The sequence below is a fragment of the Myotis myotis genome, unplaced genomic scaffold (assembly GCF_014108235.1).
Source record: "Myotis myotis isolate mMyoMyo1 unplaced genomic scaffold, mMyoMyo1.p scaffold_m19_p_30, whole genome shotgun sequence".
Classification (NCBI taxonomy): domain Eukaryota; kingdom Metazoa; phylum Chordata; class Mammalia; order Chiroptera; family Vespertilionidae; genus Myotis; species Myotis myotis.
Window position 1 is genome coordinate 1,813,682 of NW_023416336.1, and position 23,349 is coordinate 1,837,030.

The 23,349-nt window shown below is 55.7% G+C and overlaps 1 protein-coding gene across 1 annotated transcript; it reads right to left on the reverse strand.

Annotated features, from left to right (window-relative positions):
• Nucleotides 1–4,331: 4,331 nt before the first annotated feature.
• Nucleotides 4,332–22,887, reverse strand: CNGA3 (cyclic nucleotide gated channel subunit alpha 3). Its single transcript, XM_036302331.1, is given in 5 exon segments — nucleotides 4,332–6,039; nucleotides 8,746–8,852; nucleotides 10,774–10,878; nucleotides 20,211–20,387; nucleotides 22,815–22,887. Coding segments are annotated over 5 exon segments (1,857 nt in total). The 5' UTR covers nucleotides 22,883–22,887; the 3' UTR covers nucleotides 4,332–4,639.
• Nucleotides 22,888–23,349: the final 462 nt, after the last annotated feature.

The following is a 23,349-nucleotide window of genomic DNA, read 5'->3' on the forward strand; positions in this document are numbered from 1 at the left end:
CGGCTGCCTCCTGCACACCCCCACTGGGGTGGAGCCTGCAACCCAGGCATGTGCCCTTGACTAAAATCGTACCCGGGACCCTCCAGTCTGCAGGGCGATGCTCTATCCACTGAGCCAAACCAGCTAGGGCAGGATGCCTTTTTAGAAGGGACCCTTCTGGGCAGTGCACAACTAGAGCAACCATATGTAACAGCCCTGAACGTAGTCACTGAAAACAAACCAACTATTTCTTCTGTTCCCCAGCCACGGAGTGAGCAATCTGCTCTGCTGGCAGGAACACCTGCGTGCTGGGCCTCGCAGACTGCTCCAGGCCCAGAGCAGAGGGCAATGCAAGAGATCTCCTGGGGTGACTTGACAACATGATTTCTTCTTATCCAGCCCTTAGATAAGGGGTGATCCTGTTCCCCTGGAATGTTTAGTTAAAATAGACATGGAATGGACAATGCACAGAAAATAAAATTCAGATGACTAATAAACAAATGAGGGGAATATTACAATCACTTGTGAACAAATAAATACAAATGAAACAACACTGTCAGTCAAGTCCAAAGTCCTCCACCCTGTCCTTGCTTTTCTAGAACTCTCTACTAGGAAGATTGAAAGGAAGCATGAGGGAAGAGGGACTTTCCTTTTCCTGTCCCCGTGCTGTCCTGGTTAGGTAGCCTAGCAGTGATGGAAGATCATGGCAGGGGCATTTGGTTCCAGACTTCTTTAGGGACTTTTTTGGGGGGACTCCCAGGACCAATCTCACCCTCTTCAGATAATGTCCAAAGTTCCATCTTTGCCAAACTCCTCTGAGTTCCTAAATTACCAGTAGCAGCCAGCAGGAGCCCCTCCTCAAAGTCCGAGGTCCGGCTCCCAGGAACTGCCCTCCCAGCACCCTTCCCCTGGCTCCCCAGCTGCTCCTGCAGTTGCTCTCTCAGATAACCTCAGTGCTCCGTCCCTGCCCTTTCACCCTCCGACGCCCATGATTCATTCCCTCTATTAAATTCTACTTGGGGAAACACCTGACATATTATATATTTATCTTAATTTGTTCTTAGATTCTGACATTTAGGTTATTCCCTTTTTTCTATTAAAAAGAATGCTGTGATAATGAACATGTGCACCCCTCTCTGGGTGCACACAGGTGAGAGTTTTCCTATGACATGGAGCCAGAAGAAGTGTTGCTAGGTGACAGGGATGGGCATCTTCATCTTTGCTGGACAAACTCTCACCCTGTGCTTCAGGGAAGCACTTTTATTCGCTACTGGAGGCCCAGTGCACGAATTCATGCACCAGTGGGGTCTCTCAGCCTGGCCTGTGGGATTGGGCCAAAACCAGCTCTCAGACCCCACCTGAGGGGTCCTGGATTGCAAGAGGGCACAGGCCAGGCCAAGGGACCCCACTGGTGCACCATCGGGGCCTGAGAGAGACACAGGAGGATGGCAAGCCAGGGAGGGACCGAGGGAGGGCTCCAGGGCGTGTCTGGCCCATCTTGCTCAGTCCTGATCAGCTGGACCCCAGCAGCTAGCTAACCTACCAGTCAGAGCGTCTGCCCCCTGGTGGTCAGTGCACATCATAGCAAGTGGTTGAGCAGCCTTAGCATTTCATTAGCATATTATGCTTTGATTGGTTGAACGACCAACAGGTCACCTGGACACTTAGCATATTAGGCTTTTATTATATAGGATTTTGTTCATCATAGTTTGCATCCCTCCCTCGGGGTATTACTAATGGCCACGAGACCAAAGAAGGAAGCTGCCTTGCTTCTGTGTGATAAAATAGTGGCAGAAGGGTCTGAGATGGGCAGAGGCAGCCTGAAAAGCTGGACTAGGTCCCTGGCCCTGTTTTGAGGGCAGAAGCAGCAGATCTCCGAGGGCTGATGCTTCAGCAGGGGTGAACAGGCATCTTGCTTGATGACTCGCTCGAGTTACAAATATTTCCAGACATTCTTCATACTGGTTCCTGCCAAGATACCCTTTGTCCAACTGCGTCTGGCTCCTTGAGGGCTAACAGCCTTGGGCCTTTCCAGGCTGGAGGCACTGGACTCTTTGCCAGGCTGGGTTCCTCAAAACCAGAGCTCTAGGCCTCACCTGAGTCCCACCACCTCTTACCTCCCCAGGGTTCCGCCGGGGACCCTGCATCAGTCCATATCCACTTCCTTCCTTTCCTGTCCCAGGGCCTCTCTGTCCTGAGACACGTGCACACACACACACACACACACACACACACTTCCATGAGACACCGTCTCCCAGCCTGGGTTCTGATGGTGGCCTCCAGTGGCAGCCACCATGGCTGAAAGACCACCAATCCTTCTGCAGGTTCCAAGTCAGTGAATAGGCGCCCTGACAACAACCCGAAACTCAGCTTCCCACCATCCTGGCAGGTGGAGGCTAGTTCGCTGAAATTGTATCCGTTTATTCCTCCAGGAAAATAATGTGTTTATTCACAACAACTCTGGGCCCTGGGCGGTATCCTTCCTCTTTTTCAGGTGAGAGAGATGAGGCCTAAGATAAAGTAACTGGCCCGAGCGGCCAGGTTATGACTTGCACAAGAGCGGGCCTGACTTCCCACTTTCTAACTTGCTGCCCAGACTCCTTGGGTAGAAGCAGAGGGAAAGCTGGGCGTGCTTCCCGGCTCCCCCAGCTTCCTGCCTGGCCACGCCTCCCCAAACAGCCGAACACCCCGGGGCGGCCCTGGACAAAGATGCCTGCAAAGTCAGCGTCCCTCCCGGTATACACTTCGTATCTGCCTGAGTGCTTCGGCTCCCGCACTGACACACGCTGCCGCTCTGGTAGCATTTTCTTACCTGCTCCTGCCTGTGTGTGGCCCTCACGGGCGGGTGCTGTCCCCTGCTCACCTGCACCTGTTCTTACCGGCATAGCCAGGCCATGGCCTAGAAACACACCTCAGCTGCATCTTCCCTTATGACAAAATACAAAAACATATGAAGCAGGAATCACTCAGTATTTTTTAATCTGTCTTTATTTTTCCTGTGCAAATATGAATGGAGGCATAATTAATAGTTAAGGCTTTTAAAATATATGTGTTTTGAGAGTCCATTGCTAGTTGCATTTTGCTGATATTTCCTTGCATCCTAACTTCCTTTAATAGACCGTTTACTTTTATTTTTAAAAGTTAAAATGGTTAAATGATTCATAATAAAAAACAGAAGAGACCCATCAAAATACATGCTCGAAAATGCAGCACCTTTTGTATGAACTACATTAGGGCCCAGTTATGTGGCATATGGATTATAATATCAGACCACAAAACGTCAAAACTTGCCAAAGCAAAATGGGGCATTTTTTCTGAGAAGAAGAGGGAGAAAAGAGGAGGAACAGGAAGAGGAGGAAGAGAAGGGAAGGCAGGAAGGGAGGAAGGGAGGAAGGGAAGAAGGGAGGGAGGGAGGAAGGGAGGGAGGGAGGGAGGGAGGGAGGGAGGAAGGGAGGGAAGAAGGGAGGGAGGAAGGGAGGGAGGGAGGGAGGGAGGGAGGGAGGGAGGAAGGGAGGGAGGGAGGAAGGGAGGGAGGGAGGGAGGAAGGGAGGGAGGGAGGGAGGAAAGAAGAGGCAGAGAGAGAGAGAGAGAGAGAGAGAGAGAGAGAGAGAGAGAGAGAGAGAGAGCTGAAGAGAGGAGAAGGAAAAGCTGCCCATATGGCTTGCCTGCATCAGGAGTTCTCTTTGGGTAATTTCCAGTGGGTATTTAAGCAAAGGATGGACCATTACGGTTGTAATTCACTATCATAGAACCCAATGCCTAAATATCTTATAAAATGGTAATGGAATTCCAGGGCTGGGTTTGTTGAAGAGCTACATTCTGCACTCTGTGCTCTTGGCCAGCTAAGAGCTTTGCCTCAGGATGTAATTCTGGAGGGAGGGTGAGCGTTCCTGGGATGAAGGGGCAGTTTGCAAAGATGTGGCCTAAGGATCTCATCTTGTCGGAGTCCCAGTGGTCAGCTGTGTTTGGCTGGGAACCCATCCCCAGCTCCACACCAGGGCGAGAGGCCGCCTCTAATCCCTGGGCAAGTTAGAGGGAGAGGTCTCCTCCCCCAGCTGAGACACTCTTTTCTTTTCTTTTTCCAGTGAAACAGATTCCATTTTGTGCGGGGCTGGATGGCAGGGTGTCTGGATCTGCGTCTCCGCCTTGAAGTGACCCCAGATGGGGTGACCCTGCCTCGTCCTGAGCTTGGCACAGCTCCCCCGAAGGCCTGGGTTCCTAGGGTCACAATGAGCCCCTGAGGAGGCACCAGGTTCAGAAGTCTGCCTCAGACACATCCCCTTCCAGGCTCGGGGTGGAGGCAGGTGCCAGAGGGGGCGGGGGTGGGGGGTATAATGAATAACAAAGGGAAGGTCAGACGTCTAAGAATTCCTCAGGGGTGAAAAAATAAGAGTTCAGCGTCCATGATTTCATATGCTTGGCCTGGGGACACGTGCACTCCACAAAGTCCCGCCCCTCGCAGGGTTCCCTGTGGACCTGTAAGAACCCGCCACCTGACCATGGCGGACAGAACAAGTCCCATTTCCCAGATGAGGAAGCTGTGGCTCTCTGTCTGCAAAGGGCAGGGGGAGCTGGAATGCTCCTGCCAAGTCCCTTGCCTTGGGCTATATCATATCGCAGAGACAGCTGACTCCCCGGGCAGGAGACAGGCTCCCTGCCTTCACTGCTGCTTTGTCTCCTATTCCGATGCGACCCCCTCAGGCAGGGGGCTGCACTCACAGAGCAGCACCTGGCTTTCCAGTTGGCTGAGGCGCTGCTTCACCGCCATCTGGCTGGCACTGTAGTCGGCCAGGAGCCGCGCGAACCTGGTCTGCAGGGTGTCCAGGGAGGACTCCAGGTGCTCCACCTTCTCCTCAATGTCCTGGGGGTCTGCCCCGGCCTTGGCCAGGTCCTCGTCGATCAGGTTGTCCTTCATGAGAATCTGCCGTCCCTTCTCCTCCAGGGCCTTCTTGGCGTCAGGGTATTCGGTGAGCGCCTCCATCAGGTCATCCTTGGAAAGGCAGAACAGGTCCGAGTAGCCGATGCTGCGGATGTTGGCCGTCCTGCGGTTCCCTGACTTGCTCCCCTTGATGTTTAAGATGCTGATCTCCCCAAAGTAACTCCCGTCACTGAGGACCACGAACTGGGTGAGCCCATCGTCGGCCACCACTGCCAGCTTGCCCTCCTTGATGATGTACATCTCCCTCCCGATGTCGCCCTTCTTGCAGATGTAGTCCCCGGGGCTGAACACCGCGGGCCGCAGCTTCAGCACGAGCTCCACCAGGAGCCCCGCCTCGCAGTCCTGGAAGATGCGGACCTTCTTCAGGGTGTCCAGGTGCACGTTGATGGCGATCTCGGCCTTCAGCTTGTCCGGGAGGCTCTTGAGCACCTCCCTCTCGTCCACCGTCTTGCGGTTGGCCCACAGGTAGTCGAACCACCGGATGACCCGCGTCTCCAAGTCCTTGGTCACCTTGCGGAGCTGCATGTACTGTTTGATGGCGTCGATCTTGGCCTGGAACTCAGTCCGGGAGGCGTTCATGTTTGAGATCATGGAGCCCACGTTGCCCACGATGGTGGCAAAAATCAGGACACCCACCAGGAAGTCTACGACTACAAAGAGGTACTCCTCGTCTTTCACAGGGGGTGGCGTCTCACCAATGGTGGTGAGGGTCAAGGTGGACCAGTAGAGACTGTAGATGTACTTCCTGGAGAGGCGCCCGTACTCCGGGTTTGAGATGTTTGGGTAGACCCAAGAGTCTGTCCCAAAACCAATGAACTTGGAAATGGCGAAGTAGATGCAGGCATTCCAGTGGATGATGACTAGGATGTACAAAACCAGGTTCCCGATCCTGAAGACATTGGGGTAGCTGGTCCTCGTCTCTGTGCGGTCAAAGAATTCAAAGAGCCGGGCAAACTTCAGCAGGCGGTTGAACCTCAGCTCCGGGTAGTTGATGCCCAGCTTGAAATAAGCCAGGTCTGTGGGGACGAGGGACAACACGTCCAGCTTGAACTGCAAGGTCTCTGTGTAATGACGCCACAGCCTCTTGGCATCCATGACCATCAAGCCTTGCTCGAGGAAGCCTAAAGAGGGAGGTGGAGGTCACGTGGGCACCAAAGAGGCTGTGTTTTTTGACCAGGGCCACAGAAAGATACTTCACCTCGTGACTACAGAAGACATGGTGGTACACTAATATTAGAAACCACTTCAAAACCACACTTACCGCCCCTAACCGGTTTGGCTCAATGGATAGAGCATTGGCCTTCGGACTCAAGGGTCCCAGGTTCGATTCCGGTCAAGGGCATGTACCTTGGTTGCGGACACATCCCCAGTAGGGAGTGTGCAGGAGGCAGCTGATCGATGTTTCTAACTCTCTATCCCTCTCCCTTTCTCTCTGTAAAAAATCAATAAAATATATATTTTAAAAAAACACAACACTTACCGCGCCTACAGGAAAGGTACTGATATTTACCAGTCTAGGATGTCCTAATCCATTTTATTCACTTAAAAATATAGATCAGTTGGGTCCATTTGAGTGTGGATTGGGCATTAGAGATAGAAAGAAATGATTATTAAATTTTGAAACATACATGGAAGTTATATTTTTTTAACAAGTCCTTGAAAATTAGAGATACATGGTAAAAGGGTTACTGTCTGAGATTTGCTTTAAAATAGTCCAGCCAAGAAAGGGGTGGGGGTTGGGGGTAGGAACAAGATTAGCAAAATGTTGATGACTGTTGAAGCTGGGTGAGGGTACCTGAGGATCCATAATACTGCTCGCTCTGACTGGGGGCATGTTTGAAAACACTAATAAAAATGTTAAAAGCACAGGTCATGGCCATGCTTCCCCAGTCACCAATGGGCATAAGCTGCCTGTGGGAGACACTGTCCAGGGAAGCAGTGTGCTCCTTGCTGGCTACACACAACATCATCCAAGGGGCTCTGGAAGCATGGAACCTGGAGCTCACCCCCGAAAGTCAGACAGGCCTGGACCCTGGGAGTCAGGGACGTCCTGCTTCCTAATCCCATTTTTTACTTTATTCGTAGTTTAACTCGTGTTTATTCAGAACCTAGACCAAGCATGTCAAACTCGCGGCCCACAACGAATATTTTTGTTACGCTTTTATTATTGTAAAAAGATTACTCATTTATTTCAGCCCTTTGTATTCAGCATGTCTCTATCGAAATAAACCTACGTTTCTATGAAAATTGAAGCTTTTGCTTTTTTGCAGCCCACATACACTTCAACCTTGTTTATTTGGCCCATGTTAGCCTTTGAGTTTGACATGCTTGGCCTAGAGCCGTGGTCGGCAAACCGTGGCTCACGAGCCACATGTGGCTCCTTTGGCCCCTTCAGTGTGGCTCTTCCACAAAATACCACGTGCGGGCGTGCATGTACAGTGTGATTGAAACTTTGTGGCCCATGCACAGAAGTCGGTATTTTGTGGAAGAGCCACACTCAAGGGACCAAAGAGCCGCATGTGGCTCTCGAGCCGCAGTTTGCCGACCACTGGCATTACATGACACTCCTTGAGCCTCAAGACTCCTCGATACTTCCTTATTACATCTTCTTTTGATTTTGAAGAGTTTTTTTCTCCCCTTTGGAATAGAATCCACAGACATTTGGTTTCTTGCCCACCTGCCTCCTCACCCCTGGATTCCTGCTGAGTCTGAGGTTGCCAGGGTAGCGCCAAGGCACAAGGAGCGTGGGCCACACCTGAGTCAGAGGGCCTTGTGCTGCTGAACTGGTTGAAACAGGGACAGCCAGCCCCAGGAGATGGGCCACACCAGGAGCTCTTGTGTCTTGCTAGGTTCACGTGACTGAGGAGTGGCCGACCACCAGGACTGGCTCAGCCATCGTGCAAGCCTCGGGCTGTGCGCATGAGGACTTCTGTTACGTCGCCGTCGCCAGGCACTGATGTGGATGGAAGCAGAAGGGCTGCTGGGGAGGGGGGGTGACCGTGGACTTTGGGCCAGTCACTCAGCGTCTCTGGCCTCAGCTTCTAAGTCGGTCGATGGAGAGTCCTGCCTGCCGTCCCCAGCGCAGCAGTTCTCTGGGGAAAGGAGGGGGCTGCATCGCTCTGCGCACTGCCGAGCTGCACGGCCTGTTGCTGCGATCCGGCATGTTTATATCGACAACTATGGCACAGTTTTCAGCTAAAAAATCTTGGAAGTCACAAGCAGGGCCTCCATGAGCTTACGTGATGTCTTTGTGCAAATTAGAAAAAGGTGCCGCAGAGATGCAGGGCTGGGGGCCGTGGCTGGGGCTTTAGCCCCCACTTGCAGCCAGAGGCACCTGGAGGAAGGCCTGTTCCAGAGTCAGTTCTCCGTGTGGAGTGCTCCTCTGACAGCCACGGAGCAGCAGGTCCCGGTCCTCCGGCCGTCCCAGCGAAGACTGACCGCGCTCTGCCTCCTGCCTCCAGCCGCGCTGGGCTGGGCTTCGAGATGGTGATGTGGCTTCCTTACTTCCAACACCAGTGGAAATACCCATGTGGCCCAGAAAGACAGCTCGACTTGCACAGGGTAGCACAGCTCATTGGGACAAGAGAGACCAGAACCCAGGGGTCATGACCCCTGCTTGGGGCCCTGTCCCAGAAGCAGCGGAAGCTTGAGGCGGCACCTCCCCGTCACAGCTGCAGGCTCCCCCGGCCTGCTTGGCCTCTAGTGGTCAGGGGTAGGTAATGTCTACCCTACCATCCTGGATCTCCCTGAACATGGCTGTGGTCCCCTGGACCCTCCTGCTGTGGGGCTGGTGGCCGGGCCCAGGACATCCCGGCTGGGGCACTCACCTGTCCGGGCGCGCACCAGCACATCCAGGGCGTAGAGGACATCCGCCGAGTAGTCCAGGACCAGCCACAGCACCAGGTGCTCGGACTGCAGCTCGTCGAAACAGGCCCTGAGCCAGGGCGACAGGGAGAGATGTCTGCAGGGCCCTCTGGGCACCAGCCGGCCTGCAGGGCTTGCGCCCCGGCGTCATCGCCCAGGCCCTGAGGAGGGGACCAGGCTCCCAGAAGCCTTTCTGTCCAAGGTCACGTAGCCAAGAAGAGCTGGGATTGACCCCAAAGCGCGGGCCCTGCTTGCTCTGAGCAGGGAGCTCCGAGGCCAGGCGGTTTCTCTGGGCCTCACTGCTGGTCAGGAGCAGGCCGAGGACCTGCCCTCCCAGGTCAAAGACATGAGAATTCCTGGAGGATTGACCACTGAACAAGCCAGCAAATGTTTTCTACTTTCTGGATCTTTATGTTCACCGCTTCTCATACAGACAATACCTGCAAAATACCCCTGATCCCCAGAGAGCAGCAGCCTGCTCTGTCCCCAGGCGGGCTGGGAGAGGCCCTCCGTTCTCCCTGCTTCACCCCAACTTACCCGCAGGAGAGGAGCTCACCCCTTGCTCAGATAATCCCGAAAGCCCCCCTTACACTCAGGGAGCCCTGGGGCCCTGCACACCTGCCGTGCAGCCTGGGCAGGTGGCTCCCACACCACCAGGAGAGCAGGACGCACCCCTGCAGTCTTACCTGGCAGGCTGGCTCAGGGACCTCAAAGCCCTGCGTACCCTCGCAGAGCAGCACCTCTGCCCCGCGCCCCCTACCACGTGCTCAGGGAACCCAAAGCCCTGTGTATCTCCAACAGTCACACCTGCCTTGCAGGCTTGCTTAGGAATGGCCACAGCTCCCCTGCCTCCCTCCCCTGCGCCTCCTACTACCCCCAGAAGAGCAAGAGCTCACCCTGCATCCTTGTCTCACAGGCCTGCTGGGAAGAGCCCCATTGCAACCCCTTGCTTGTTCTCAGAGAGTAGCAGCTTACCCCGTATCATTTCCTGAAGTTTGATTAGCAAAGCCCAAACACTCTGTGTATCCCAGAAAATCAACAGCTCTGTCCCTGAATGCCTGCTAAGGGCCTTCCCAGAGTCCCTACCCCCAGAAGAGTAGCTGCACCTGCTCATCCCCTCCAGGGGCCCAAACCCCCACCCCCAGGGGCCCCTTCACCCTTGCATTCTTGTCTCTGGACTTGAACAGGATGCCCCAAAGCCTCGGGTCCTCTCAGAAATGCAGCCTCTTGTCCCTGCATCCTTGCCCTGTACCTGGCTCAGAAGGCCCAGACCCCACCTACCCCTGGGGGGAGAAAGGACACCTCCTGCCCCTCTCCTGCAGGCCCCCCGCTGGCCCACAGAGGCCCGCAGCCAGGTCTCTGTCCTGCAGGCTTGCCCAGGAAAGCCTGGCCCCCAGCTACCCTGAGGAGCAGCATCTTCCTAGGACAGACCCCGAACCCCCCTCCCTCTGCCCCTTATGAGAGGAGCTGCTCTTGCCTCCCTCCCCTGAAGCTTCCTTAAAGAAGTCGCTGCGCCTCCGCTTGTCCCCAGAAGAGCCACCGCTCGCCCCTGCGTCCCGAAGCACACGCTGGCCCAGGGACGCGCACCTGCCCGGCAGGCGGCTCAGGAGCACCCACTGGCCCTGCTGCCTTCATAGGAGCCGCAGCTCCCCCTGCACCGGCCCACAGCCCACAGTCAGAGAGCAGGCTCCTCCCCTGCACCCTGCCCTCAGAGCACCCTGCCCTCAGAGCACCCTGCCCTCAGACCACCCGCAGCTCGCCCTCATCTTCCTCCTACGCCTCCATCAAGGTTCCCGGGTGCTGTGGGCCCTGGCACAGGCCCCCACGCGCTTCAGAGCCCGCACGGTGCTCCTCCAGAGCCGCCTCACCGTTGAGACACAGACGCCAGCTGCATGGCCGGGCTCTCGAGTGACACTCACAGTCCTGCCTGAAGGCGGGCTGCCCTCCCTCCTCCACCCCCTCCCTGGGGAGAGGCCCAGCCGCACCCCTACCTGCACACCAGCAGACACCAGTTGTAGAAGACAGGCAGGGCGATGACGGTCAGCCAGCGGTAGTACCCGTTGCTGGAGGGGTCCAGCACCACGGCGTCCTTCTCCCTGGAAACAGACACCACAACAGCCCCGTGTGCTGAGACCTCAGCTCTGGAGGGTCTTGGACACCTGGCCGAGCTTCGGAAATCGAGGACACGTGTGGGCGGCACCTCAGAGAGGGCTACTCCAGACCAGGCCCTGTCAGTCTCGGGGTCACATGGGAGGAGAGGCTGGGAGGCAGGGCAGACTCTGGAGGTGCCCTCCCAGCTCAGCTCCCCAGGAAGCCAAGTTGCCTATCACATCATGGGGGCGACATCCCCCCGTGCCCCGTGGCATCCTCCATGTCCGCAGGATGCTGGGAATGAGCAGGCAGCTTGATGATGTCACAGGGCTGCTGCAGGAGCCTGGGAGCTTTGTGGAAATGCAGATCCCCAGGCCGCCCAAGCCCTCCAGGCCGGGGCCTGCCCACGTGCACTCACACTTGCTCAGGGCTCTGCATCAGCTCCTCTCGGAGCAGAATGTGGGCGCCTGGGACGTTCCCTCGGGCAGGTTTCCGCCTTGCTCACATCCCTTGCACAGATGTCCTCAAGCAAGCATGTCAAACTCGCGGCCGCTGCATGCCTCGTTTATTTTGGCCCGTTAGCCTTTGAGTTTGACATGCTTGTCCTAAAGGCTCATTTCCCACACCTGGGTCCTGCCTCACCATCCAAACCACCAACCTGGGCCTCACCTGGGCCTCGTGGGCCACACGCAGAGGAGCGATGGCTTAGGGCGCTTTCTGTTTTCACTCCCAGGGTTTGGGGAGGATTCGCGTTTACTGAGGTGTCTCCTCCCCAGCCCATACGCCTCATGTGCTGGCCCAGGTCTGCCCCGGAGGAGACAGGCCTTCCTGCCTCGCTGGGACCCGCAGTGCAGGTTACCTCTCACAGGTAGGATCTGGACGGTTCCAAGCCCTTGTTGCCACTGGTTTGGATTGAGGTTTGGGACTGTAGTATTTTCACAAGCCCAGGGTCAGGCCTTAGCTTACCTGGGCTGTGCGGAGGCACTTGTGTGGCAGATAGAATGCCTGTGTGTGTGTGTGGGGGGGGGGGGGGGGGGGGGGGGAGCACAGGTTCACAGGGACAGCCCCTAACTGCTCCCCTGAGGCTCCACCCCAGGAGGCCCCCTGGGAGCCCCAGAGCTGGGCCAGGCCTCCCTCAGCTGGACGAGACCTCACAGGACTCATAAGCCTGGCCTCTGGGACCAAGTCCTCGTCTGCAGCCCTCACCAGCCTCCTCTCCGGGGCTCCCCTGAGGCCTGACAGCGTCACTCTGGGTCCCTGTTCCTGGTCCTGTGCGCGGCAGGCTCCACGTGGCCATGGAACCCGTTTGGAAGCATTTCTCTAGGTGTTACTCCTCTTGTTTGAGGCACCTTTCCTTCCTCTCTTCTTCTCTTCCTCTCTTTCCTCTTTCTCCGTTCTTGCCTTGTCACTGGAGGACGCAGGACATTAAGCAATTCTCTTACAGCACACACACCCCCACGCGGAGGGTGAGCCGAGTGACTCGCAGGAGAGCCCACGGGCAGGGCGTGGCTATTTCCAGCACATCGGCCAAAAGGAGGTCACTGATTTCATCACCATCATCGTCATCAGCACCGTCATCATCATCATCGTCATTGTTATTGTTATTGTTACTCCCGAAGTGTGAGGCAGACCAGCCGGTGAGGCTTACGTGTGTCCACTGACGTGTCCACAGAGGTTCAGCTCAGTGTCGTGTGATTTCCGACCCATTTTCATGAGCCCCTAGGACGTCTCAAACAGCTGGGACTGGAGGCGTGGCGAGGTGCTGGGATAGAATCCCAAACCCACACTTTAGGGTGAAAAAGTCACCTATAAAGCGCTTTGTTCTGAAGGAAAGGGTGTGGCCTGCTGGTTCTCAAAATCTCTCTGGGCATCGAATGGAAACCTGGGTGGGGAGCAAGCTGGGGGTCAGGGGGGCAGGGGGGCTAGGGGACAGGGGGGCAGGAGGGCAGGGGGGAGGGGGGCAGGGGGGCTGGGGGTAGGGGGACAGGGGGGCTGGGGGACAGGGGTCAGGGGGGCAGGGGGGCAGGGGGCAGGGGGCAGCAGGGCAGGGGGGCTGGGGGCAGGGGGGCAGGGGGCAAGGGGGGCTGGGGGGCAGGGGGGCAGTGGGGCAGGGGGCCTGGGGGGGCTGGGGAGCAGGGGGCTGGGGGGCAGTGGGGCAGCGGGGCAGGGGGGCAGCGGGGCTGGGGGGCAGCGGGCAGCGGGCTCCCAGGCCCGAGGCTGCGGGGAGCACCCCCCTTCCCCTTGCGGGAAGGCCCGCGAGTGCAGCTCTCTCCTCAGCGGGCGCTTCTCTCCGCTTCCTCTTCTTCACAGCCATCTTTTAAGGACCGGCAGTCATCAGGGTCACCTGACCATCGTTGCCATGTTCTGCAAGCCAGGCATCTCGGCCCATTGAAGAGCTGAGGACATGGGGCCGAGGGGAAAGCACCTGGCCTGCCTCCGGGGTCCCCGCCAGCCATCTGCAGGCCCCTCTGATTCCCTACTGCGCACCCAGGAGGGAGGCACTGGAGGGGAAATAAATGGCTGCTAATTGAACACCCACTGAAAAAGATCGGTGCAGTTCACATAGCATTTCCCAAGGAAATCACCAAAGCTGTGTGCAAACATGTTTACAAAAGAATAGCCACTAATGCTCTGTATAAAGTCAGAAGCATCAGCGACCTCGTCACACAGGTCCGCTGACAGTGGAATTCCCGAGGCCTCTCGTGTGTCGCTGAGGGATATCCCGAGGCAGGGGCAGCGGCCCTGGTGTTTAGCTGTTACAAAGCAGGCTGTACACGCGTTTAACAGCAGCTGCCTTCATTTGGTATTGCTGCCAGAACACATGGCCCCAAGGGCATGGCTTATATGACCCGGAGTGACCTTGCAGATCTGAGTCAGAGTGTGGCACGGGTCTCCCCAGGCTAACATCGAGGCGTCACGGGCCGTGACCTTCTGAAGACTCACGAGGAAACACATTCTCGCAGAATTTGATTCCCGGCCACGACAGGACCGGCATCCTTGTTGTGTGGCCGGCTGTGCGCTAAGGCATCCCCAGCCTACAGAGGCTGCTGCGTCCTCGGTTGTGGTCCCCTTCTCCCACCTCTACAGCCAGAAACGGCGGGCTGAGTTCTCTTCGAGACGCCACCCCCCTGGTTCTCTGCAGCCGCGGAAGGTCCTCTACTTCGAGGGAAGCCTGTGATCAGAGGGCCCAGCCTGATCATCCAGAATCAGGATCTCTGCTGTCTCCAGGCCCTTAAACCCGTCACATCTGCCAAGTCCCTTTGCCACGTAGGGAAAACAGCCGCAGGGTAGTCGGGATTAGGGCCTGGCTCCGTGGGGAATCGTTGCTCTACTGACCACTGTCTTTACGGGATCGATGCTACTGTCTGCAGTGGGCTCAGACTTCCAGCATCCCTTCAGGCTGCCATAAAAGTAGTCCTGCAGGAACCTTCCCAGGGCCTTGGCCTCACGCAAGGACTCCTGCGTGACAAACCCCTCTCCTCCTGCCGTGCTGACGGAACAACGGAAACCTGTCCGGCTGTGCTTCCCAAACCAGAATAGGAAAGTGCGCGGCTAACGCCGAGTTTGAGTCCAGCATCCATGCAGCGATTTCTCGGCACCATCCTCACCCAGTTCTCCAGCAGCCGGGACCCTTGGCGTTCATTTCAGAGTCCACAGCAGAGCCAGCCCTGGGAAGTCCTGGCCCGTGTCGGGCCCTCTTTGTCTCCTGTCGTGTGAGGGCGACACCAAACATGTTTTCCTGGATGAATTTAAATCTTCTGTTCTGCATATGCCAGTCTTGTCCTCACCCTTGTCCATCAGATGTGAAGGACAAAACATGGATACCCTCTCTTATCACCACACCTGTTCACCAGAAACTCAACACCGCTCGTTGTGTGCAAATCCATAGTTATCCCTCCAGTTTCCGGCTGCTTTTATTTTATTATTGTTACTTTTGTTGTTGTTGTTTTTGAGAGAAAGTGAGAGAGAGAGAGAGAGAGAGAGAGAGAGACATCCATTTGTTGCCCCACTTATTAATGCATTCATTGGTTGATTCCTATATGTGCTCTGACGGGGGATCAAACCTGCAGCCTTGCAGATCAGGAGAATGCTCTAACCAACTGAGCCACCCGGTCAGGGCCTCAAGTTGCTGGCTGCTTTTAGAAACTCAGAGCTTTGCCCTGACTGGTTTGGCTCAGTGGATAGAGCATCGACCTGCAGACTGAAGGGTCCCAGGTTCGACTCCTTGGTTGCGGGCACATCCCCAGTGGGGAGCGTGCAGGAGGCAGCTGATCGATGTTTCTCTCTCATTGATGTTCCTAGCTCTCTATCCTTCTCCCCTCCTCTCTGTAAAAAAAATCAATAAAACATATTTTTTTAAAAAGAAAAGAAACTCAGAGCTTCATTGAATAAATCCCAGAAAATAGTCCACCACAGAAGCCTCTTTATCACTCATGAGTCTCTCCAGTCCTTCCTCAGTCCCAGAGGATCCGGCGCTGGTCTGCCTGCCTGTCCAGGTGGCTGCGTCCCGTCAGCAGTCCCGGCCCATCCCAGCACCCGCTTCTTCCCATCTCCAAATGCCTCAGGATCGGATACCCACGGACTCCATGCTTATGACACGTGTCTGTGTTGGCAGCACAATCAACCTTTGCTAATGGGACAATTCCTTTTAATCTGGTAGCTGCAGCCTCACACTCCAGGGCAAGCCTCTCGCAGTGTCCAAACCAGGGGGCGAAGAACTGGACAGGGCCTGAGGACCGCAGAGCCCATGTCAGAGAAGTTGTCTTCGGTGAGTTCCAGCATGTTGGAGGCAGCTGCTATGGCTGGCCGGCGAGAAGCCGTGCTGCATGGAGGCGAGGTAAGGTGGGCAGCCAGGAGGGCCGGCGCTATGGGTACTGCAGGGGCCAGGCCAGTGACAATGCATCCTCTGCCTGTGCTCACATGCCTGGCCGAGGTGGACCTGCCTCCTGAGGTCCCAAACCCCAAGCCAGGCTCCAGCTGCAGTCTGAAATTATTCTGCTTAACATACTAGTCAATATTTATTGAGCACGTACTATGTACCAGGCACTGTGCTAAGCGCTCTACCTAATGAACACATTTAGTCTTCACTAAATCTTCAAGCCAGACAACGTTGCAATACCTGTCCTACAGGTCAGGAAACTGATGCACAGAGAGGCCAGGTAACTTACCCAAGGTCACAAAGCTTCGCATTGGTTTGCAAATGCTCTCAACCAGCATCTGTATTAAATATATTATATCTACCTGTCTGTCTATCCATTCAATTTTTATACCTAGGAGAAACTGGGAGGTATCTTTGCCAACATGTTAAGAAGGGTTTTCTCTGATAATGGGAGTCCTGTTAACATGATGTGTACTTCTCTGCGGGTATATGCTCATGTGTGCTTTTCTGTGTTTTGCAAGTTTCTGACAATGCATATATGAATACACAGAATAAGAATACAATCTATTTAGCTTGTTAAGTACGAAGAGCAAGGACAGTCACCCATTCTCTGTCCTCTATGCATGACCCTGAAGTCCTGTCTGCCACTGGTCTTAACACCAAGACACCAGCAGAGGGCGCCTCCTACCAGCTTATTGAGCATGCAAACCTTGCTGAGGGTTCTCATTGCATCAGGCTCAGGTTTCCTTGTCCAGGATTTTTGCCCCTGATTACAGGCTTTGGCCTTTCCTCTGGCTACCAACCTGCTGAGGGCCTCTGAAAGACCCAGCACCATCCAGCTGCACCCGCAAATCCACCCAGCACTGCCCCCAAAAGACCCACGCACAGCTGCAAAACTATACTGGTTTTGGCTGGAACAGTTTGATCAGGAAGGGAGAGTCAGGACTCAGGGGACTAAGAGAAAACTCTGGAAGAGGTGGAAGAATGGGGATGGGTGTCCACAGGAGTTGTTTCTGTACCTCTGTGTCTGTGTCTAGGTGGCCCTGTTGGGCACAGTCTCCGATTCTGTCCCTTGGTCCTTGGCTGCAGTGTTGGACCCATGATATGAGCCCTGAAAAGATTTATAGGAGCTCAGTGCAGCCAACACTCTCCACCCCCATCCTCACCCTCATGGCAGCCCAGGGCGAAGGAGCTGGGAGACTGCCAGGGTTTTATCTAGTGCCCAGAGCCTTTCCCTGACTGCCAGACGCAAGCCAGGTTTCAAAGGTGTTAATATCAGGTGCTTTAAATCAAGCACATATTGCAATAGCTACTGTTTTGTAGCTGAAATAATTTCATTGTTCTTGATTGCTGGCATTTGGGTTTCTGGATTTGATGTCCAAATTTATGCAAACTAAATGCAACTAAGTTTCAGGGAAGAAAATGGAAAAATGCTCTACCCAAGGAACAAAGGGAAAGAAGAAAACGCCTTGGCCCATTTCTCCTTCAACTGGAAGTCAAGGACTTGGCATTTCTCCCTGATATGATGGCTTTTCCCTGCGCTCCAACTGAGATGCTCCTCTGCCCACTCCCATGGCATTCCATGTAGAAGGCAGGAGAATGGTGCACACGTGCTAACACATGTATGGTCACACAGGCACATGCCCTCCTTGGGCTCTTGAGTGGCATCTGCCATGATCACACATCATAGCTATCTGCCGGCTCGGCATCTGTTGACAGAAAGGAATGGCAGTGGGTCACCGTTTCTAGAGGCGATGCTCTGGGCAAATTTAAATTTCCTCTTCCCTAGCTGGTTTGGCTCAGTGGATAGAGCGTCGGTCGGCGGGACTGAAGGGTCCCAGGTTTGATTCCGGTCAAGGGCACATGCCTGGGTTGCGGGTTCAATCCTGGCCCTGGTCGGGGCGCATGCAGGAGGCAACCAATCAATATTTCTCTGTCTGTGTCTCTCCCCTTCCTTTATACTCTCTCTACAAATCAATGGAAAAATATCCTCGGATGAGAATTAACCAACTACCTAACTAACTAAATACAATTTTCCTCTTTCCACTGCCCTGATTCCATCCTCCAAATTGGCCTGAATCGGCCTGAATGAGAGCGTCTCACTGGCACCCAGGAGGAAGGGGTGCAGTGGGGTGCAGGGGTTCTGAGAAGAATTACCCGCTGCTCCACAAGGAGCCCGCTTTGCCCTCAAATACACAGCAACAGAGGCTCCCTAAGCTTGAAGCGGCGATCCCATCCAACCCCTTGTTCTATAGACAAGAAACTGAGGCAGAGAGATCGAATGGCCCACCCCAAGACATGGCCAGGTCCTTCCGATGGTCCACGGATGGCGTTCCAGTGGAAGGAACAGGCTTCTAGAACGGTGTGGCTGTGTTCTGAGGGTGGGAAGCAGGAACACTTAAGGGGGGAGGCAAACTGGGCATCTCGGAGGAGGAAAGACGAGGGCGCAGAGGGGGGCAGAGATGCTCACACCTCTGAGCTGCTGCAGGTGTTGGCGTTGCTTCTGGCCGGGCCCAGGAGGCCGAGGGAGTGAACGTGGGAACCAGCACTCAGCCCCCCGCAGGGGACCGTCCCGGTGCTACTCCTACCCCACCCCCCGGGCCTTGCATGCAGCTTGAGGAACGGAGGGTGTCAGGCACCAAATGTGTTGTGACTAGTTCGCTGTGATGGAAGCTTTGGGGGAAGAGCGGGTGACCGCTTGGCTAACCGGATGCTTCTGGATAAATGTGATCAACCATTGACTCCACCCAGCATCGGCCTCAGATCCGACTCTATTTCATGCAGCTTAACCATGTGAAAGTGGCATGAAGGGCGCAGCCATGGACCTGACGGGGCCCCTGCCCTTGGCGCTCTCAGGTAAGGCCGTCAAGTGCCTTGCAGGCCAGAGTGGACACCGCAGCAGCAGTGACAACTTGCTGCCCTTGTCCACACAGGCCTGGCTCTCAACGGGCAGCTGCTCCAAGATTCGGTCACAGCTGTCACTTCCAATTAGCAGGGCGAACACAGACCGTGGGCAGAGCTGTCCCAGCTTTCAGTCTCTCCGCTCCCATCCCCGCCCTCACATCCATCTTAACTCCTTCGGTCCTGCCCCCACCCCCCCACCCCCGGCCCTGATCTACGTGAGAACCCGGGTAGAAGGTGGAGCTGGTTTTGCATCCAAGCAAACATTATTTAAAGCTGGATAGCACAGTACTTCATGGTCAAAGGTATGCTCTCCAAGCTCTCCACTGCCGGGCACATTTGGGGCACGGCTAGTGCAGGAAGCCAGCTTGGCCTCACAGAGCTGGAGGGTGGCTTGCTGGTTCGTGGTCACTGCCGACCCCTTAGGAGACCTGGAGACCAAAGCCAGCGGCCCGGAGCACCCCAGCCTGACCCTTGGGGCCCTGCTTCCACAGGCTGACCATCCAGCCAAATGCCATTTGGGAATGCCTGCTTGCCCTGCCCAGGTCTCCCTCTCCTCACACAGGGTTCTCTGAGGATTCATTCCAAGCATCTGAAAACCCAGGAAGCAACAGCTCCATGTGAGACTGGGAAGGAGGGAAAGCTTAGTTCCATGGGCGCGTTCACACCTCTGTGCTGGTGGTCCCACAGCCAGACCCACAGCGCCAAGACCTGTCCCTGCGAACACCTTGCTTTGCCAATGGGACTTTGCTTCAAAAGTCCAGTCTTCCTCCCCCAGGAAGCCTCCCTAATTGGCCAGCTACCATCCTGCACCGTCGAATTCATCTCCCCACTCTGACCCTTCCCACCATTGACCCGGCCTCTGGATATAGTCGAGCCCGGCCCTGATAGGGTCCCAGCTCAACCCTCCACTCATCTGGCCACACTGGGAAGCGACAGAGTCGAATGCTCATTCCCATTAGTCTGAGGGTGGAGAAGGCTGTGGGCGGGCAAGATGCGCCCAGACCCTTGTTCTACAGACCCTTCTCCTGTCAAAAGGTGAACACTCTCCCCCCCTACCCTGGCCCCTCCGTGCGCTCCACCTCCCCATGGTTTTTAACCTGATCTGGAACATGAATGCTTCCCCTTGAAAATTCTCACCAACCTGCAGACATTCTTCCCAGAAAAATGCATGCATCCCTTTGCATAAAACTGGGTACCACTGAGGTTCTCCCCGAGGCTCCTGGCTTCTGATGGGTTCGTGTCAAGGTGGGTTACAGTGCAGTCTAGGAGGGCCCTGTGGTGGACAGAGATGGGTGAGCCAAGCACCCCCACGTGTGTTTCTGAGAGCACCAGTTCCCGGGGACACTAGCTGAGTTCTGAATAGGATGGGGTCAGGGGTTACAGGAGGCTGGGGCCTCTGGGTGAAGGGTTTCTCTCCTGCAGGACTTCTTGGACTGGAGCAGACAGTTGGCGCTCTCCTAAAACAGAAGCCTTCTTCCAGGAGCAGCTTTGAGCGGCCTAGTGAGCAGTGCCTCCTGCCTGGCGCAGGTGGCTCACCTCCCGTTGGCTCCTTACCTTCTCTCGCTGTCTGCTGGCTCCTGGCCGCCCTGGCTCCGGGCGTTGCTTTCTTGGCTGGACACCTCCTTGAGCTCGGCACCGCGGAAACGCTCCAGGAAAGAGTCCGGTCGCTGGTCCCGGTGGTGTGCGTGTCTGGAAGCCCATATGCGCAGCGAGACGATGAGGCGCCACAGCCTGGAAGGGCACGGACGGCAGTCAGCACACAGAGGAGGGAGAGGAAAGCACTTGCCTCCTGCCAGGTCCTGGCTCAGGCTGCACCTCCCCCTATGGGCCGTTTATTCCTGTGTGCACCCAGAAGTCAGTGCCCTCCGGAAGGGACGGGTCCTCATTAAGGCCTTGTCCTTCTAACCCCTGACTCCACAAAGGCGCCAGCCTCCAGTGGGCATGAGCGAGCTTTTCTGCTCCCTGTTCCTTGTGCCCCGTGTGGAACTCTGTCACAGCTGGTGAGCACAGGAGGAGTAAACAATTCTATTTCCAAATGCTGAAAACTTCAGAGCAAGGCTTACAGAATAAGCCCTTCAATACAAATGTATTATTGTTTCTTCCAGGAACTCTCGTGTTCTCCCAGGCTTGTGCATACATTCTGTCGCTCCTTGCCTGGGCCCTTCTCCTGGAGCCAGAACCCACGGGGCCTCAGGCCCTGAGACGCAGTCCACGTCCACAGAGCTGGCCTTGCCCCAGCCCCCTGAGCCAGCCTCCTGCCATCCTGTCTTTGCCAGGAGGGAATGGAAGAGAGGCTCAGCTCTGTATTTCGGCGTCTGGTTTCTCTGAGTTGGCACTGACAGTGCACACCAGACCCCAATAAAAATAGTTTTGAGCAACTGGAATGAAGTCACAAGTCGTCACATCACATACTTTGACCCTAATTGCACTCATGTGACCTTAGCGGCTAAGGCTTAGCCTAAGGGAATAAATTGAAGCAAGAAAACGACCCAGAAGCAGATGCTGACAGATGCTGTGGGCGTCTGTCCAGGTGCCTCCCAACCCAATGTGTCTGCTCTGGACACTCCCCTTCCACGTCTTCCCTCTGCGGTGGAGGGGAAACCGAGGCCATACCCCACCCCCGCCTCCGCAGAGGCTCAGAGAGGGACAGCTGAACCAGTCACTCAAGCCCCTGATCTAAGAGCCACTCCAAGGTGGGGTTGGATGGTTCAGCTCAGGATCACGTGGAGCAGGCCATTTCAGCCTGTGCCTGCCATGTGCGAGCTGAGGCAGAAGCAGTGGACACGCAGCAAAAGCACCAAGACCTGAAACTCCACCAGACGGCGAGAGGGAGCAGATACCCCCTCCCCAGCTCCCCCAGGGGCCCAGGCTCCATTTCCAGGAGGTGGCCAGTATCTCACCTTCCACCAGCACCCAGCCCCAGCCCCAGCCCCTGCCCCAGCATCTTCTGCCCCAGCCCCTGCCCCTGCCCCAGCCCCGGCTCCCGCCCCCGCCCCATCCTGCCCTGCCCCTGCCCCAGGTCTTTTAATTTGAGCTGGTTTGAAGGTTTCTCTTCCATGAAATTAAAGAGCCTTAAGGCATCACTTCATTAGTAAGACAAAAACACTGAAATGGCTAAGATGGAATAGTGAAATAAATATTGGTAGCATCCTCCACAATGAAAAATAAATATGAAGAATAAATAATTAAAATGTTTGTAATTGTCTTAAGCAAAAACTGTAGAACACGTGATTATGTAAAATAACTATGGCATTGATAAAAAAAATGGTGCCCTGGCCGGGTAGCTCAGTTGGTTGGAGCATCATCCAGTATACTAAAGGCTTCGAGTCAGGGCACATACCTAAGTAGCAGGTTCCATCCTCGGTTAGGGCAACCCATGCACGTTTCTCTCTCACATCAATGTTTCTCTCTCCCTCTCTCTCTCCCTTCCTTCCTCTAAACACCAATAAACACCCTCAGGTGAGGATTAAAAAGAATTGGACTGGCGGAAGGAAGCCATGAGCCCAGGTGTGTGGGCCCCTGGAGTGAGTCAGTGCTGGCTGCAGTGCAGCCCGCCCCGCCCCGCCCCGTCCGCCCTGCCCAGCCCCTCCCCGCCCCGTATCGCCCCGCATGGGGCCGCAGGATTAGCATCTCAGATAAGACTGGAAAAGGTGCAATGATTCCCTCCAGGTGGTACAGCTACTGAAGCCAGAGCACAGCCGTCACCAGAAGGGAGAGAGCCTGGTTACTCTCTCGGATGATTTTAACAAGGAAGATGTGTGCTGGTGGGGACCTGCCAGGCTGCTTCGGAGGTGCCACCACCCTTCTCCGTGCTGCAGTGGGCACCCCGTGGTCTCCGTGGCTGCCTGCGCTTGTTTCCTGAACCCTCCCTGGTTGGCTCCCCCCCTACCCCCCGAATTATTCCAGAATTGAGCAAGTCTCTCGATATAACTTTTCATTAAAGCAAGTTCAGATCGAAGCAGCTTTTCTTAGACTTTTCTGAGCTCAGACCCCTGACCCAGGAGAGAACTGCTCACTGATGGACGTCTGACTCTGCTCCTACCTCTTCTTTCTCCAGATCTTCAACCCGTCCCACCCACCGTTCTTTCCGAGACGCATCTACTTTCCTTCTGCCTCAGTCTCCCCTTCCCAAGAAGAAGGCTGAGACCCACCCGTTACCTGGCAGGCTCCTGGCTGGGGATGGTGACGGAGCCTTGCCTGGGTTCAGGCTGTCCTCCGGTCTCCATGGCGATCCCTGGCTGCAGTCCTGAGCATGTCTCCTCGCCAGGCGCGCGGGTCCTAGGAAATCAAATGTGCCGCAGGCTGAATTGATTTCAAGCTCGCGGGCCTCCTGGACACGCTCAGGATGAGATGTCCAGATGCCCTGCTCAGTGAGGACAGCTGCCGCCACGGGGCCTTAACCCAGGGCTCCCACTGCAGGTCACGCTGCCGCAGACCCTGCTCTTAGGATAAATGTGGCCTTTCTTTCACAGCAAGCCTGACCGAGGAAAGTAGCCCAAGGCCAGCGCACATGGTGGGCTCAGTGAGAGGGGCAGGCCAGCGCACATGGTCCCGTCAGAGCAGGGAGGGGGCGGTCCCAGCGCCGCCACCTGGAGCCCGAGCAGCCTTGTCCACACTAATTCCAGAACAAGGGTGTTCGCGCAAACTCATCTCTGCTGATGAAATCCTACCTCCTACGGCAAGCCCAGGGCCA